Raw genomic sequence first — 14,920 nt, forward strand, 5'->3', positions numbered from 1 at the left:
TTTGATGAACAGATTTAAACGCAAACGTGTGTGCATCACACGCGGAAACAATGCTCACTGGATCAGCATCTAGTCAAGTTACCTTTATTTATATATTGCTTTTAATAATACAGATTGTGTCGAAGCACTTAACTGTATCAAATTGGAGGATAGAGTGTCAGTAATGTATAATAATAAGGTTAAACATTCAATTTTCAGTTAAAGGCATTTCATTATTGAATTCAGAGATGCCATTGTCTAGCTCAGTTTAGTTTAATTAGTATATGTGTAATCAAATTGATGATAAACGCTAATGAAGGCAAATTGCAGAATTAAATAATAATTTTTGAATAAAGTTAAACAGACACAAGTTAATTTACATCTGACCACAGTTACAATATTTACTTGTCTACGATTCCTCAGTCAGATTATGTTAACTTTAAGAATTACAGTGAAAAAACGAAACACAGACTCATATCAACAACAATACTAGGCCATCTTGGTTAATGTTTCAGAAAAGTTAAAATGAGAAGAGTTACAGTGTTAGGATGTTTTTAGCAGTGGTGCAGGTCTGTCCAAAAAACAAACACCCCTGATGCTGAGCATATGCTTGCTAAATGGTACCCCTGGAGCCAATTCCTTAAATGTTTTCATCTATAAAATAATTTTACAAAATGAGTGATGAGAGGGATATTGATAGTCAAACAATCTTTTGGGTGCCCGCAGCCCGCTCGCAGTGTGAAGCGCGTGTCCGCGCTATCCTCCGACATGCCCGCTCGCGGTGTGTAGCGCGTGTCCTGTCCACGCCATTCTCCGACTCCGACATGCCCGCTCGCGGTGTTCTTTATCAATCAACCAAAGCCGGTCGCGGGGACGCCGCACTCGCCATCTTTCCATTCACTTTTGCTATTTAACCAGAGCGAATGAGACGAGTGCGTCACGTGTGGTGTTTGTCAACGCGCCTTTGGAGAGAAGTGAAAGTGACTGCTCGGCTAGTATTGGTGTATCGATACTTCGGGAAATTAGTATTAGTACCGTTCAGATATTTCAGTATCGATATTTATCGAAATATCGATATTTTTGACAACACTAAAACAGAATACCTTAAAGGTTGTGTTAAACAGTGTTCCAACCAATCACTGACAGGGGCGGGTGTTGTGAGGTTTTGCGCTCGTGCACGGCTGGACGCGAAATCGGAGCAACACCCGCCCCTGTCAGTGATTGGTTGGAACACTTTATTTTAGTTTTGAGTGGTGGTTGTACCCATTTGTTTTTGTGTGCAGATCTCAGAGCCTACGCTGCCTACAGAGACGCAGTTTTTGGACGGCATGCTTATGGGGCGGGCAGCTAGCGGATCGTTAGGAAAGATTAGACATTTATTTTTGGGCCTGAAATCACTGATACAACCTTTAACAGTGTTGTCACGATGCTAGAATTTCTAACTTTGATACGATACCTTGAACAATATCGATATTCGATACCATTTTCGATACCGCAGAGAATAAAACTGCCACAATATTAAGGCGGTATTTTTTTTTTATTTAAAGCTAAATATAACAAGAACATGACAATGAGGTATATTTTACATGTTTTATATTTATATTTTATTTATATTTATATTTTATATATCAAAAATGAGTTCTATCTGTTAATATTTTTTTAATTGGACCAGAGCTAACATGATGTATTTTTATTACCTAGTGTTATCAAAGATTAAAATATACGGTAACAAAAAAGCACGTAACAGTATCAAATTGGAAGTCAATAATGTATAATAATAAGATTAAACATTAAAATTTCAGTTAAAGGCATTTCACTATTGAATTCAGAGATGCCATTGTCTAGCTGCTTAGTTTAATTAATATCTGTGTAATTAAATTGATGATAATCGCTAATAAAGGCAAATTGCAGAATTAAAAAATAATTTTTGAATAAAGTTAAAAAGGGACAAAGTAATTTTCATTTGACCACAGTTACAATATTTACTTGTCTAAGATTCCTCAGTCAGATTATGCTAACTTTAAGAATTACGGTGAAAAAACGAGACAACACGGACTCATATTTCAACAACAACACTAGGCCCTCTTGGTTAATGTTTCAGAAAAGTTAAAATGAGAAGAGTTACAGTGTTTCCTTTAGGATTTTTTTTAGCAGTGGGGTCAGGTCTGTCCAAACAACAAACACCCCTGATGCTGAGCATATATGTGTGATTTTTACGCGTGTCCGCGCTATTCTCCGACGCCGACAAGCCCGCTCGCTGTGTGTTTTTACGCGTGTCCGCGCTATTCTCCGACACGCCCGCTCGCTGTGTGTTTTTACGCGTGTCCGCGCTATTCTCCGACACGCCCGCTCGCTGTGTGTTTTTTACGCGTGTCCGCGCTATTCTCCGACACGCCCGCTCGCTGTGTGTTTTTTATCTATCAACCAAAGCCGGTCGCGTGGACCCCACCCTCGCCATCCTTCTATTTACTTCACTTTTGCTATTTAATCAGAGCGAATGAGACGAGTGCGTCACGTGTGGTGTTTGTCAACGCGCCTTTGGAGAGAAGTGAAATTGACCGCTCGACTGATCCGCTCTTCTTTAGTTATGTAGCCTGTGGGTTTGAGACGTTTGTTTTGGTTCTTTTTTTTTTCTCTCATCTCTCTTTCACCGCTTCGGCTCGCTTTCACTCCTCCCCGTGCTGCTACGGTACCTAATGTGGGTGGGAGTGGTTAGAATTGAGAGCAGGCAGGTATATAGGCACCTGGGGTCCTTATGCCGGGAGCCATGCATTATAGCTAGCTGCTAACGGGTTGGAGCGCGGCAGTATTCCGGAGTGCTGTTAGCGCAAGGTGTTGCGAGTGACTGCCAACAGCACTACTGTTGGTGTGTATGCTTCTGAAACGGTGGGAACGCCTGGATTGACGAACTCGGAGCGTTTCGTGAGCCTGGTGAAAGTGGGACGCGCCGAAACACTGTCTACCCACACAATCACCTGACGGCAGGCGGAGGCTACAGCCAATCCATTGTCGGCTGCTGTTCTTTTGAATGTGTTTAAATGTGTATGAATGTGCAGGTGCTGCTTTTTAGACATTTTCTTTGGTAAATGTTTTTTTTCTTTTTTTTTCTCTTTTTTTTCTGCTAGCCGGTGGATTGTAAGATATTTGTGGTAGTGAACTAATTGTGACCACCGGCTAGCGATTTTTCTTCTTTTCTTATTTGTTTGTTTCATCCCCCTCCCCAGTAGTAGTCTTGGGGTGGGTCGGGCCCATAGGAAAGACTAGCGCACCAGGTTCTAGCTTAATTTGAGTGTTTCACCCATTCGGGGAACCAATGTGTGCAGTGTAATGCTGTGACGTGTGCACCTTTTAGAAATGGCTCAAGGAGCATGATTGCTGTGGGTGTGAAGGCTGAGTTTGTAGTGTTGGTTCTACATCAAGGGTGCACCTTAGTTCACGTGTGGTATTGAAACCTAGGCCTGGGCCGGCTTGTGGTCCGGTGGCCCACCCTCCTCTGTACTATTCCTATGCTAAATTATGTATTTTCATGTTATTTATGGACAACCAAAAGCGACTCATGTTTTTTTTACTGAAACCAAAAAAAAAATAAAGATTGTATTTTTTTTACACTTTGTTAATCCAAGCCTGGGCATGCTTTTTGTTGCAACATAGAGTCCTCTTGCTCTTACTAGTCCTGTCCAAGGGGTGGCGTAGTAAGCACTGCCATAGCCCTACAGGGGGGCTACATTTTGGCGTAGTCGGCAGGGTTACATTTGAGTCGCTAGGTTAGTCCACTTAAGCAGCACCTGTGTATGTGTGTGTGTGTGTCGGTGAGAGAGAATACACCAACGTGTATAGAGAACAGCAGCTGGCAATATGAGTGATGGAGAAGAGTCCGTGGGAGAGTTACAGCAGCTGCGACGACGTTTGGAGCAGCTCCAGGCTGAAAATGAGAGACTTTCGGGGGGTGGGACAGCGGGCACTGCTAGTAGCAGTGTTACTAGTACCCAGCCGGTCCGAAGGGAGCAAGCGCTTTTTATACCTCGAGAGCGGCGGTGCCCAAAGTTTTCTGGCTCGGCAAGTGCAGGGTCTTTGTCTGTTGAAGAATGGATTGAAGAAGCGAAAAGTTGTATTCGGGCAATGCATATGTCTAATTTTGATAAGGCATTGTTTTTGTTTGATCACTTAGAGGGTGAAGCCCGGAATGAGGTTAAGTATCGTCCTACAGCCACCCGTGAAAACCCTGAGTCGATAATTGAAGTCTTAAGGGAAGTGTATGGGTGTGCTAAGTCGTATGTGTACTGGCAACAGCGTTTCTTTAATAGAAAGCAGAAAGACAATGAAAGTTTGTTTGAGTTTTCTCATTCGTTAATGGAAATGTTGGATAAAGTAAAACAGTCAAATGAAGGTGCCATCAGAAACCCTGATATTGTTCTGCGAGACCAGTTCTGTGAAAATGTCTCTGATCCTATGTTACGTAGAGAGCTCAAGAGATTGGTACGAGCAGATAGCGGGTTGACTCTTCTAGCCATACGGAAGGAAGCTATAAGGTGGGTGCAGGAGGGTCAGTCCAACCGAGACCGTAGTTACCGTACTCCAGGAGTAAGCAGTGAAGCTCAGGTTGTGTCGCAATGTGTTACAGCCCCCCAGTCGTCAGAATTCGCTGAATTAAAAGACTTGGTCCTTAAGCAACAAGCTCAGTTGGACATGCTCGTAAGGCAGTTAGGACATCCTAGTGGTAGACCACAGGCCCCTCCATTACACCGGGGTGGGCGATACAAACGCGCCCCCAATGGTCAGCCCATTTGTCTGCGGTGCGATCAACCAGGCCATATAGCCCGCTACTGCCAGGCAGCTCCCTCCACGCAGAATAGTAGGTCAATTCCACGGGTGCCCCCTGATATCCCCCCTAACCTAGCATCAGGCCCAGACAACCTCCTTGGCCAGTCGGGAAACTAGCAACTCCCAGTGTGCAGAGCCACATACTGGGAAGGGATGAGTATGGCTCATTGCATCCTCAATCATATGATAAGTTAGTCAAAAATTGTCCTGTATTGTCTGTTTTGATGGGAGATGTAACGGTTCCATGCTTGATTGACACTGGGTCAATGGTGACCACCATCACCGAGAGTTTCTTTCGAGAGCATTTCCATCACCTACAAAAGAAAGATTGTAGATGGCTTGGGCTTAAGGCCGCTAATGGTTTAGACATCCCCTATGTTGGTTACCTAGAGTTGGATGTGGGGGTATTGGGGCAATGCATTCCGGGGAGGGGAATTTTAATTGTTAAAGACCCAGAGAATAGCACTCTTAAAGATCGCAAGCTCATAACACCCGGGATACTGGGAATGAATGTAATTGGGGAATGTTATCAGGTCCTTTTTAAACAATATGGCTCACAGCTCTTCCACTTCCCTCCTGTGAAATCTGCAGTACCGGCAGCCCGTCGTGCATTGAGACACTGTGAACAGATCCAGGCCATTGTAAATGCACCGAAGCCGTTCAAAGTGAAAGTCCATGGGAAAGGGGCAGTCTGTCTTGAGGCCGGAGCCCTAACCATGGTCCCGGTTACATGTCCCCAGCTTGAGTCCGCAGCGTTTTTGCTAGAGCCATTGGGCTTTGACGAGGAGCAATTGCCTGAAGGCCTATTGGTGTCCCCTACCCTGGTGCCGGCGAGAAAGGGTTTTGTATATGCCCCTGTAGTGAATGTTGGTAACACAAAGGTATGGTTGCCCCCACGCCATCCTATTGGCACTGTCCAAGTTGTGGCTGCGGCTGCAACGGGAACCGCTGCTTCCATATCAGTCGACCCTTTATGGGAACAGTGTCAAGCTTATGTCTCAACACAGAGGGTAGTTGAGTGCTGCAGTGTCCCTGAGTTTACAGCCCCAGACTTCCCGGGGTTGACCCCGCAACAAGCTGCAGAGGCCAGAGCCCTCTTGTTTCAGTACAGTAACATCTTTTCCCAAGGGGAGGGAGATCTAGGATGCACGTCTTTAATCAGCCATGAGATTCCCCTGTTGGACAATGCTCCTGTTCGGCAGCCATACCGTAGAATTCCACCCTCCCAGTATGAAACAGTAAAGGCACACATCCAACAGCTCTTAGATAGTAAAGTCATCAGAGAAAGTAGCAGTCCATATTCATCTCCGATAGTCTTGGTGACTAAGAAGGATGGGAGTTTACGCCTCTGTGTCGATTACAGGCAGTTAAACGCAAAAACCCGCCGTGACGCTTATCCCCTTCCTCGTATAGAAGAATCATTGGATGCACTTTCAGGAGCGAAATGGTTTTCCACCTTGGACCTTGCAAGTGGATACAATCAGGTTCCAATGGTGGAGCAGGATAAATCAAAGACTGCCTTCTGTACCCCTTTTGGGCTGTTCGAGTTTAACAGAATGGCCTTCGGACTGTGCAATGCACCTGGAACGTTCCAGCGTTTGATGGAGCGTATGTTCGGCGATTGCAGATATCAGTCCGTTTTACTGTACCTGGACGATGTGATAGTCTTTTCTACTACCGTTCAGCAGCATCTGGAACGACTGGGAGAGGTGTTTTCCCGTCTGCAAAAACAGGGACTAAAAGTGAAACTGTCAAAATGCCACTTCTTCCAGCGCCAGGTCAGTTACTTGGGGCATGTGGTCTCTGCTGAGGGAGTTGCTACGGATCCCGCCAAGATAGAGGTGGTCAAGGAGTGGAGACGTCCTAGACACCTGGCCGAATTACGATCTTTTCTCGGTTTTGCGAGCTATTATCGGCGCTTCGTGGAGGGATTTTCAAAGTTGGCAGCCCCACTTCACCAGCTGGTAGGTAGACTCAGCGGACCCCGAAGAAAGGGGAAGACCCCCCCAGTTCCGCTGGCATCAGCATGGGACGAGGGATGTGAACGAGCATTCCTGTCTCTGAAGGAGCGACTTACCTCGGCCCCAGTACTAGCATATGCCGACTTTAAGAAGCCTTTCATCTTGGAGGTAGATGCCAGTCACGGAGGCCTGGGTGCAGTCCTTTCCCAAGAACATGAAGGGAAGGTGCGCCCAGTTGCATTTGCCAGTCGGGGACTCAGAGCTGCCGAAAGAAACATGGAGAATTATAGCTCCATGAAGCTGGAACTACTTGCGGTAAAGTGGGCGGTAACAGAGAAGTTCCGTGAATATTTGCTGGGGAACCACTTCTCAATCCTCACTGATAATAACCCCCTGAGCCATCTGCTTACGGCAAAGCTGGGCGCAACCGAACAGCGGTGGGCTTCTCAGCTGGCGTCATTCAATTTTACCCTCAGATATCGGCCGGGCAAGAGCAATCAGAATGCGGATGCTCTTTCTCGTCAGTACCTGGAACGTTTCACCGTTGGGACGGAGGTCCCCGCCCTGGGCGCATTGACCAGCCTTGGTCTGACACCTGTCATAGAGGGCCAATGCGGGGAGGTGGTGGCCCTACCGGGGCGTACACCTCAGGATCTAAGTTCGCTTCAGGAAGCTGACCTAGTCATTGGACCCGTGAAGAAGTACTATCACGAAGGGCGGCGGCCAGGGGCAGCGGAGCGTGGAGTGTTGCCCAAATCCAGCAGAGCCCTGCTCCGACACTGGGACCGCCTAGTCGACGAGGAAGGAGTGCTTTATCGCCTGATTCATGCAACAGGGGGAGGTCCGGAGACTCTCCAGCTATTGCTGCCCCAGTGCCTGCAAGCAGAAGTTCTACGGAGTGTCCACGACGAGCAGGGGCATCAAGGCACGGAAAGAACACTCCAGCTACTCCGGAGTCGATGTTTTTGGCCCAGTATGACTAAAGATGCTGAACAGTGGTGCCAGCAGTGCCAGCGATGCGTTGTGGGGAAGGCGGTCCAGCCTAAAGTCCGTACATATTGGTCTACGATGCAAGCCACTCGACCAAATGAAATCTTAGCTCTGGACTTTACTCTGCTAGAGCCGGCTAGTGATGGACGAGAGAATGTCTTGATCCTCACAGACATATTCACAAAGTACTCGCAGGCTGTCCCTACTAAAGACCAAAAAGCGCATACGGTGGCCAGGGCTCTGGTGCAGCAATGGTTCCACAGGTTTGGTCCCCCAGCCCGTATACACTCCGACCGGGGACGAAACTTTGAGAGCCTCCTGATCCGGCAACTGTGTCAGATGTACGGTATACAAAAGAGCCGCACCACTCCGTACCACCCTCAAGGTAACGCCCAGTGCGAGCGGTTCAACCGCACACTTCACGACTTGCTGCGCACCCTACCCGAGACAGAGAAGCGTCGTTGGCCACACCATCTGCCTCAGCTCACCTTTGCCTATAATGTTACTCCCCACCAGACCACAGGGCATACTCCATATTATTTGATGTTTGGCCACCATCCAAGACTGCCAGTTGATTTCTTGCTTGGTACCAGGGAGGCTGTCCCAGACACCAACACCCTAGAAGAGTGGGTTGAAAAACACCAGCAAAGCGTCAGGATGGCTCATGAACACGTCAGACAGAGATCAGAAGAACTGGCTCTCCGGCGGAACCAGAGCCATAATGATCAGGTGAATGATGCTGGCTTCCAAGAAGGGGATTTGATCTATCTGCGGAACCACCCCTATGGGAGAAATAAAATCCAGGACTACTGGAACTCTGTAGTCTATCGAGTGGTGCGCTGCCCTTCTGGAGCAGGAGCGGTATACACGGTGATCCCGGCAGATGCGGGTGGATCTGTTCGACAGGTGCATCGCTCTGAGATGCGCGGCGTCCCTGCGGGATTGAGGCCCGGGCCTGGTGGGTTTCCTGGTCCAGCTCGGGAAGAGGAGACCCCCGAAGACCCTCCTGTTGATGACGATGGTTATGCCCAGGACGTGATCATTTGGTATGGTGCTGAACAAGAGCCCCAAGCTGCACCTGCTTCAACCGGCACTTCAGCGTTGGAGGAAATTGACATTGAAGATACAGCTGAGGTGCCTGAGGACAACACTGTGGCCATGCGGCGTTCAGCGAGGTCTACGGCAGGGCAACATTCCAATCCTTACCATCTACCCAGGTCGATTAGGGGCATAAATTATGGTCCATCGGAAATGGGGGATGAAGACCCCCAGACATGAGGTGTCATCGTCGGGGCGCCGATTCATTTGGAGGGGGTGGATTGTAGCCTGTGGGTTTGAGACGTTTGTTTTGGTTCTTTTTTATTTCTCTCATCTCTCTTTCACCGCTTCGGCTCGCTTTCACTCCTCCCCGTGCTGCTACGGTACCTAATGTGGGTGGGAGTGGTTAGAATTGAGAGCAGGCAGGTATATAGGCACCTGGGGTCCTTATGCCGGGAGCCATGCATTATAGCTAGCTGCTAACGGGTTGGAGCGCGGCAGTATTCCGGAGTGCTGTTAGCGCAAGGTGTTGCGAGTGACTGCCAACAGCACTACTGTTGGTGTGTATGCTTCTGAAACGGTGGGAACGCCTGGATTGACGAACTCGGAGCGTTTCGTGAGCCTGGTGAAAGTGGGACGCGCCGAAACACTGTCTACCCACACAATCACCTGACGGCAGGCGGAGGCTACAGCCAATCCATTGTCGGCTGCTGTTCTTTTGAATGTGTTTAAATGTGTATGAATGTGCAGGTGCTGCTTTTTAGACATTTTCTTTGGTAAATGTTTTTTTCTTTTTTTTTCTCTTTTTTTTCTGCTAGCCGGTGGATTGTAAGATATTTGTGGTAGTGAACTAATTGTGACCACCGGCTAGCGATTTTTCTTCTTTTCTTATTTGTTTGTTTCATCCCCCTCCCCAGTAGTAGTCTTGGGGTGGGTCGGGCCCATAGGAAAGACTAGCGCACCAGGTTCTAGCTTAATTTGAGTGTTTCACCCATTCGGGGAACCAATGTGTGCAGTGTAATGCTGTGACGTGTGCACCTTTTAGAAATGGCTCAAGGAGCATGATTGCTGTGGGTGTGAAGGCTGAGTTTGTAGTGTTGGTTCTACATCAAGGGTGCACCTTAGTTCACGTGTGGTATTGAAACCTAGGCCTGGGCCGGCTTGTGGTCCGGTGGCCCACCCTCCTCTGTACTATTCCTATGCTAAATTATGTATTTTCATGTTATTTATGGACAACCAAAAGCGACTCATGTTTTTTTACTGAAACCAAAAAAAAAATAAAGATTGTATTTTTTTTACACTTTGTTAATCCAAGCCTGGGCATGCTTTTTGTTGCAACATAGAGTCCTCTTGCTCTTACTAGTCCTGTCCAAGGGGTGGCGTAGTAAGCACTGCCATAGCCCTACAGGGGGGCTACAGTTAGTAAATCAATTCGAATGAACTATTATGGAAGATACTTGCCTACAACTGTCTGAAATGTGTCATGTCTCATGTTATCACTCAATCGGTGCTTCAACCGCTGAAATAGGTCAATAAAACAACTGGAGAACAATAGCCTGTCACGTAAGTAACATTTACCTCAGAAAAGCCTAGAAAAATTAACTAGGCATATAGAGAGGATCATTTTTGCTAATAATATGCACTAAATTACTTATTATAATTTTACTTATATCATTAAAATATTATAACGTTAGGCTATTACAAAAACCGCATTGTATTTGATTTGTTAATTTTAACCTTTAATAATAATACCAACTCCCTAGACTATTTACAGTATTAGTGAGAGATTTTTCATTGAGAAAAATTAACATGTAGGCTAAGTTAGCTTTATAAGGTAGCCTACCTGATATTTATCCAAATTAATTGATGTAAACATTGTTACATGTTGTTACTAAACTTCATGAAGTTCTGTTTGGTCATCAAATGTTTTGAGAATCACAATACACTTATTGTGATGTTTTTTGTGTGTTTTTTTTTGTTTTTACAATCTTTTCTAATGATTTATATTCATAGGGTGCCTGCTGAACATGGGTTTGAGCTCTTATATTTCTGAACTCTAAAAGTTCAGATTAATGCATTTAACTTTAAAATGTAGAAAACTTTTCTTGCCCCTGGATCTAGAAGAACTGAGGTCCACCCCTCATTAGGGCGGTCACTTTTGAGAAAAATCAAATTCGAACAGATATAAAAAATCAAGCAATGTATTCAAATATCTACTTTTTTATTTGAAGGTGCATCTTTTACAGTCCTTCAAACAACTGTGGAGTGAAGGGTGTACGTTTTTACTTTTTACAGTTCAAATTTAATAGCTATGCTAAAACAAATTCTATTGCTCTCTCTAGGCCCATTTTGTTGGATCATTTATAATTAAGCAAAAAAAACATTATGCAAATAAAAAATTAGGCAATGTTTAAAAATGTAGTCTCACTTCAACAATATGTTCTCTGATTTGTATAACAGCTTCCTCTGAAACATGAACAACATCAGTGTGTTCTGTGGAGAGATTAAGACTGATGAGGAGTTTGTGTTTAAACTTCCCTCTGATTTACTGAATCGAACACTCAATGGAGACTGTGAGCAGAGCTGGTTGGCAGAGGTGACTATTATACACACACACACACACACACACACACACACACACACACACACACACACACACACACACACACACACACACATTGACTGTGAGCAGAGCTGGTTGGCAGAGGTGACTATTATACACACAGACACACACACACACACACACACACACACACACACATTGACTGTGAGCAGAGCTGGTTCGCAGAGGTGACTATTATACACACACACACACACACACACACTGACTGAGCAAAGCTGGTTCTCTGAGTCGACTATTATACACACACACACACTTGATCCTCTTGTGTTTGGTGTGTTCAGGACGGGCGTCTGATGGCAGATCCATCAGATCCTGAAACACTGAGTGATCCTGTTATTACACACACACACACACACACACACACACACACACACACACACACACACACACACACACACACACACACACACACTCTCACTTGATCCTCTTGTGTTTGGTGTGTTCAGAACGGGTGTCTGATAGCAGATCCATCAGATCCTGAAACATTGATTGATCCTGTTATTACACACACATACACACGCACACACGCACACACACACACACACTTGATCCTCTTATGTTTGGTGTGTTCAGGACGGGCGTCTGATAGCACATCCATCAGATCCTGAAACACTGAGTTATCCTGGTATTTCAGTCTTATCTGATCGTCTCATCACGTCTCGCTGTGTGAATCTGAATCATGAGATCATCTGTGACACTCCAGGAGTAAATAAACTCTCAACACATCATTTATCTGTTTTCATGTTTAATCTTTCATTAACATGATTCTCTAATGCTTCTTTCTTTCATCACAGTCTCATCACAGTCATAAGACCATGTTCAGAGGTGAGAGAGACACTTCAGTAAAACACATTAATTAGGGATGCACGATATATACGGTATCGGCCAATATATGTTCATTTGTAATGTTATCGTATCGGCCAATAATTTTTAATACTGTATATTAATATATATTATTAATTGAGCCGTTAAAAGGTCTGGGCCCTTTTTCTGGTCTGAAAATATTTCCAAGTCCAAAACCTGCAGTAGGGATGTGACTTCCAGGGCCCCAGAGGCTCTGATGGCATGCCGAGGAAGGTTCACCGTTCTTCGGGCATGACCAGATGGCCCGGCGGTACTGGAAGTCCCGTTGGAGACATTGATGTCCGCCACGAGCGCTGAATGAATGGCAATTTGTTTTTTTGCGAATATCTCGGAAATGACAAGATGAAAACATTTCTGTAGGTCGTCTGTAGGTTTCGAGGGGGGCATATCCAACCCTCGTCCCCGAAGGCAGTCGGGTCAGGAAGTTGCAGACGATCAAAGGCACACTTTTATGGGCTTATATCTCGAGAACACCAAGCTCAATATTCTCCAAACTCTTTCGTCACGTAGTGCCGGACGTGGCCTTTCGAACGAGTCCACCCACAAGTTCAATCTCCACTGTGGTGGAGCTCTGAAAAACATGAAACCTCCAGGAAAAGACGGGCTGATTTTCTGAAAAGTGTATCCCAGGCAGGGTGCAGCTCTCCTGGGCACGAATAAAGCTCAAACACCCATGGTGGAATTTTCCTCTGGAGCCAAGCTTTATAAATGACAAAGTCCAAATTTGTTGAATTGGTCTTAAAGCTCCAGGGCTTTCAAGGCAGTAACCCAAGCCAGAGAGGGTGCACTCTGGCAGGGAAGTGAGTTATATCTCCACTGTGGTGGAGCTCTGAAAGTATGTAAACATCCAGGAAAAGAGGCTGTTTTTTCTGAAAAGTGCATCCCAGGAAGGGTGCTCCTTTCCTGGGCACAAATCAAGCTCAAACGCCAATGGCGGAATTGACTGTGGCCTTAAAGGTAAAGACCCAGGCGGAGAGGGAACTCTGAGGAGATAGATCAATTTCCTCCGTGGTGTGAAACCTCCAGGAAAAAGTCAGACTAGTATTCTGAAAGTGCATCCCAGGCATGGCGCACCTGTCCTGGGCACGAATAAGCCCATGGAGAAATTGACTCTAAAGCCAAGCTCTTATAAATGACAAAGTCTAAAAGGTTGCACTGGGCTCAAAGCTCCATGTTGTCTGACCTCCCTAGCCAGCCCAGGGAGGGTGGCCCATCCTGGGTCAGAGTCAGAGTCAGATTTGCCAGCCACCACTTTAGGTGGGTATAAAATCCAGATTACACCGCGCGGTGGAAGTCCTGGGGGAGAGGGCCTCCAGGGGAAAGCCAAGCCCAGCCCAGCCGGGGTGGCTGGGGAGTGAGTTCAATCTCCAGCGCGGTGGAGCTCTGGAAGTATGAAACCTCCAGGAAAAGATGGCAGGGTGCAGCTTTCTTGGGCACAAATCAAGCTTGAATGCCCATGGCGGGTTTGGCTCTGGGCTTGGCTCTCGAGTCAAATTCGAAGTCCATAGTATAAGACCTCCCTGGCTAGCCTATTCAGATTAAATCTATTCAGATTTTGCCTGCCACCTTTGGAGCTCCTTCTGGAGCTAAGGCTACGTCCACATTAATCCGGATACATTTGAAAACGGCGTAATAATAAAGTTATCGCGCAATTCTTCTAACAGGATAATTTTATTTACCAAAATATCTTATCATCACTGATGCGTCCAGATCGCACTCAGTCACCATATGTTTGGTCTAAAACGCAACTGCTCTCCTGTATTGCCGCAGGACAGCAAAATGTGAGTACATTTTCTGTCATCTTTGCAGTACTGTGATATGAAGAGTGTGCAAAGTAACATATTTTAGCAACAGTGTAAAAGTGAATAGCACATAACAGGCACAATACCGGTAAACATGAATATCTATTGGTACAAGATGGATCACATGACTAAACTTACGTCATCGTTTTCAAATACCTCCGGCTCAGACCGGGTGGGGAAACCGTCTGACTCAGCCCAGAGAAAGTGCACTTTGTGCTGGTGAGACTTCCAGTAAATGCGGGTCTGGTTTAAACACCCAGTGCCTCAGCGAGCGAAACAGAAGTCTCACACATTAGAAGAAAGTATGTCATCGAATTTACTTCCGCATCACAAAATATGGTGGATAGACTTCAGAAAATTATAAAGAGAACATAATAATTGTGTGCTTGGCTTTTAATGGTGAGACCTCTTAAAAATTTTGATGTATTGTGCGGTGCAATATATCAGTTATCGGCTTTCAAATATAATGAACTTGGTTATCGTTATCGGCCAAAATGTTCATATCGGTGCATCCCTAAGATCAGTCTGTCCCGATTCAGATCAAACTCTGTGTTTATCTGAATCTTCTTTAATTGAATCATGATGATTGTGAATTGTGTTTTTCAGTGTGGAATACTCTACAGAATACTACAGTGACTACAAACTCAGGTGAGTCTCAGCTGATAAACGTGTGTCTAATTCACTAATAAAACAGATCTCAGATCTGAATCAGACTCAATACAGTTTGAATGTTTTCTGTCATATTGTCTGATATGTGATCATTCTGTGTTTTAAAGATGTTCTAAATGAAGTGAATCTGTCTCTCGAGATCTCAGGTAAAAAGTCAAGAGCTCTAAACAAAA

The 14,920-nt window shown here is 45.6% G+C and overlaps 1 protein-coding gene across 2 annotated transcripts in view; it reads left to right on the forward strand.

The window, feature by feature from the left end:
• The window catches only part of LOC143749644 (uncharacterized), a 55,855-nt gene that overhangs the window by 39,461 nt on the left and 1,474 nt on the right, over positions 1-14,920 (forward strand). Inside the window, exons 1-7 of one of the 2 annotated variants that reach the window (XM_077242070.1) lie at positions 871-974; positions 10,190-10,352; positions 11,250-11,385; positions 11,986-12,117; positions 12,207-12,237; positions 14,685-14,726; positions 14,855-14,893. In XM_077242070.1, the coding sequence (XP_077098185.1) occupies positions 11,263-11,385; positions 11,986-12,117; positions 12,207-12,237; positions 14,685-14,726; positions 14,855-14,893 (367 nt within the window). In that variant the 5' untranslated portion in view covers positions 871-974; positions 10,190-10,352; positions 11,250-11,262. Of the gene's footprint in view, positions 1-870; positions 975-10,189; positions 10,353-11,249; positions 11,386-11,985; positions 12,118-12,206; positions 12,238-14,684; positions 14,727-14,854; positions 14,894-14,920 lie in introns of those variants that run through there. The other variant, XM_077242069.1, reaches the window with a different exon arrangement.

Source organism: Siphateles boraxobius, unplaced genomic scaffold (genome assembly GCF_051911475.1).
Source record: "Siphateles boraxobius isolate OS27281-9 unplaced genomic scaffold, OSU_SipBor_1 25, whole genome shotgun sequence".
Classification (NCBI taxonomy): Eukaryota; Metazoa; Chordata; class Actinopteri; order Cypriniformes; family Leuciscidae; genus Siphateles; species Siphateles boraxobius.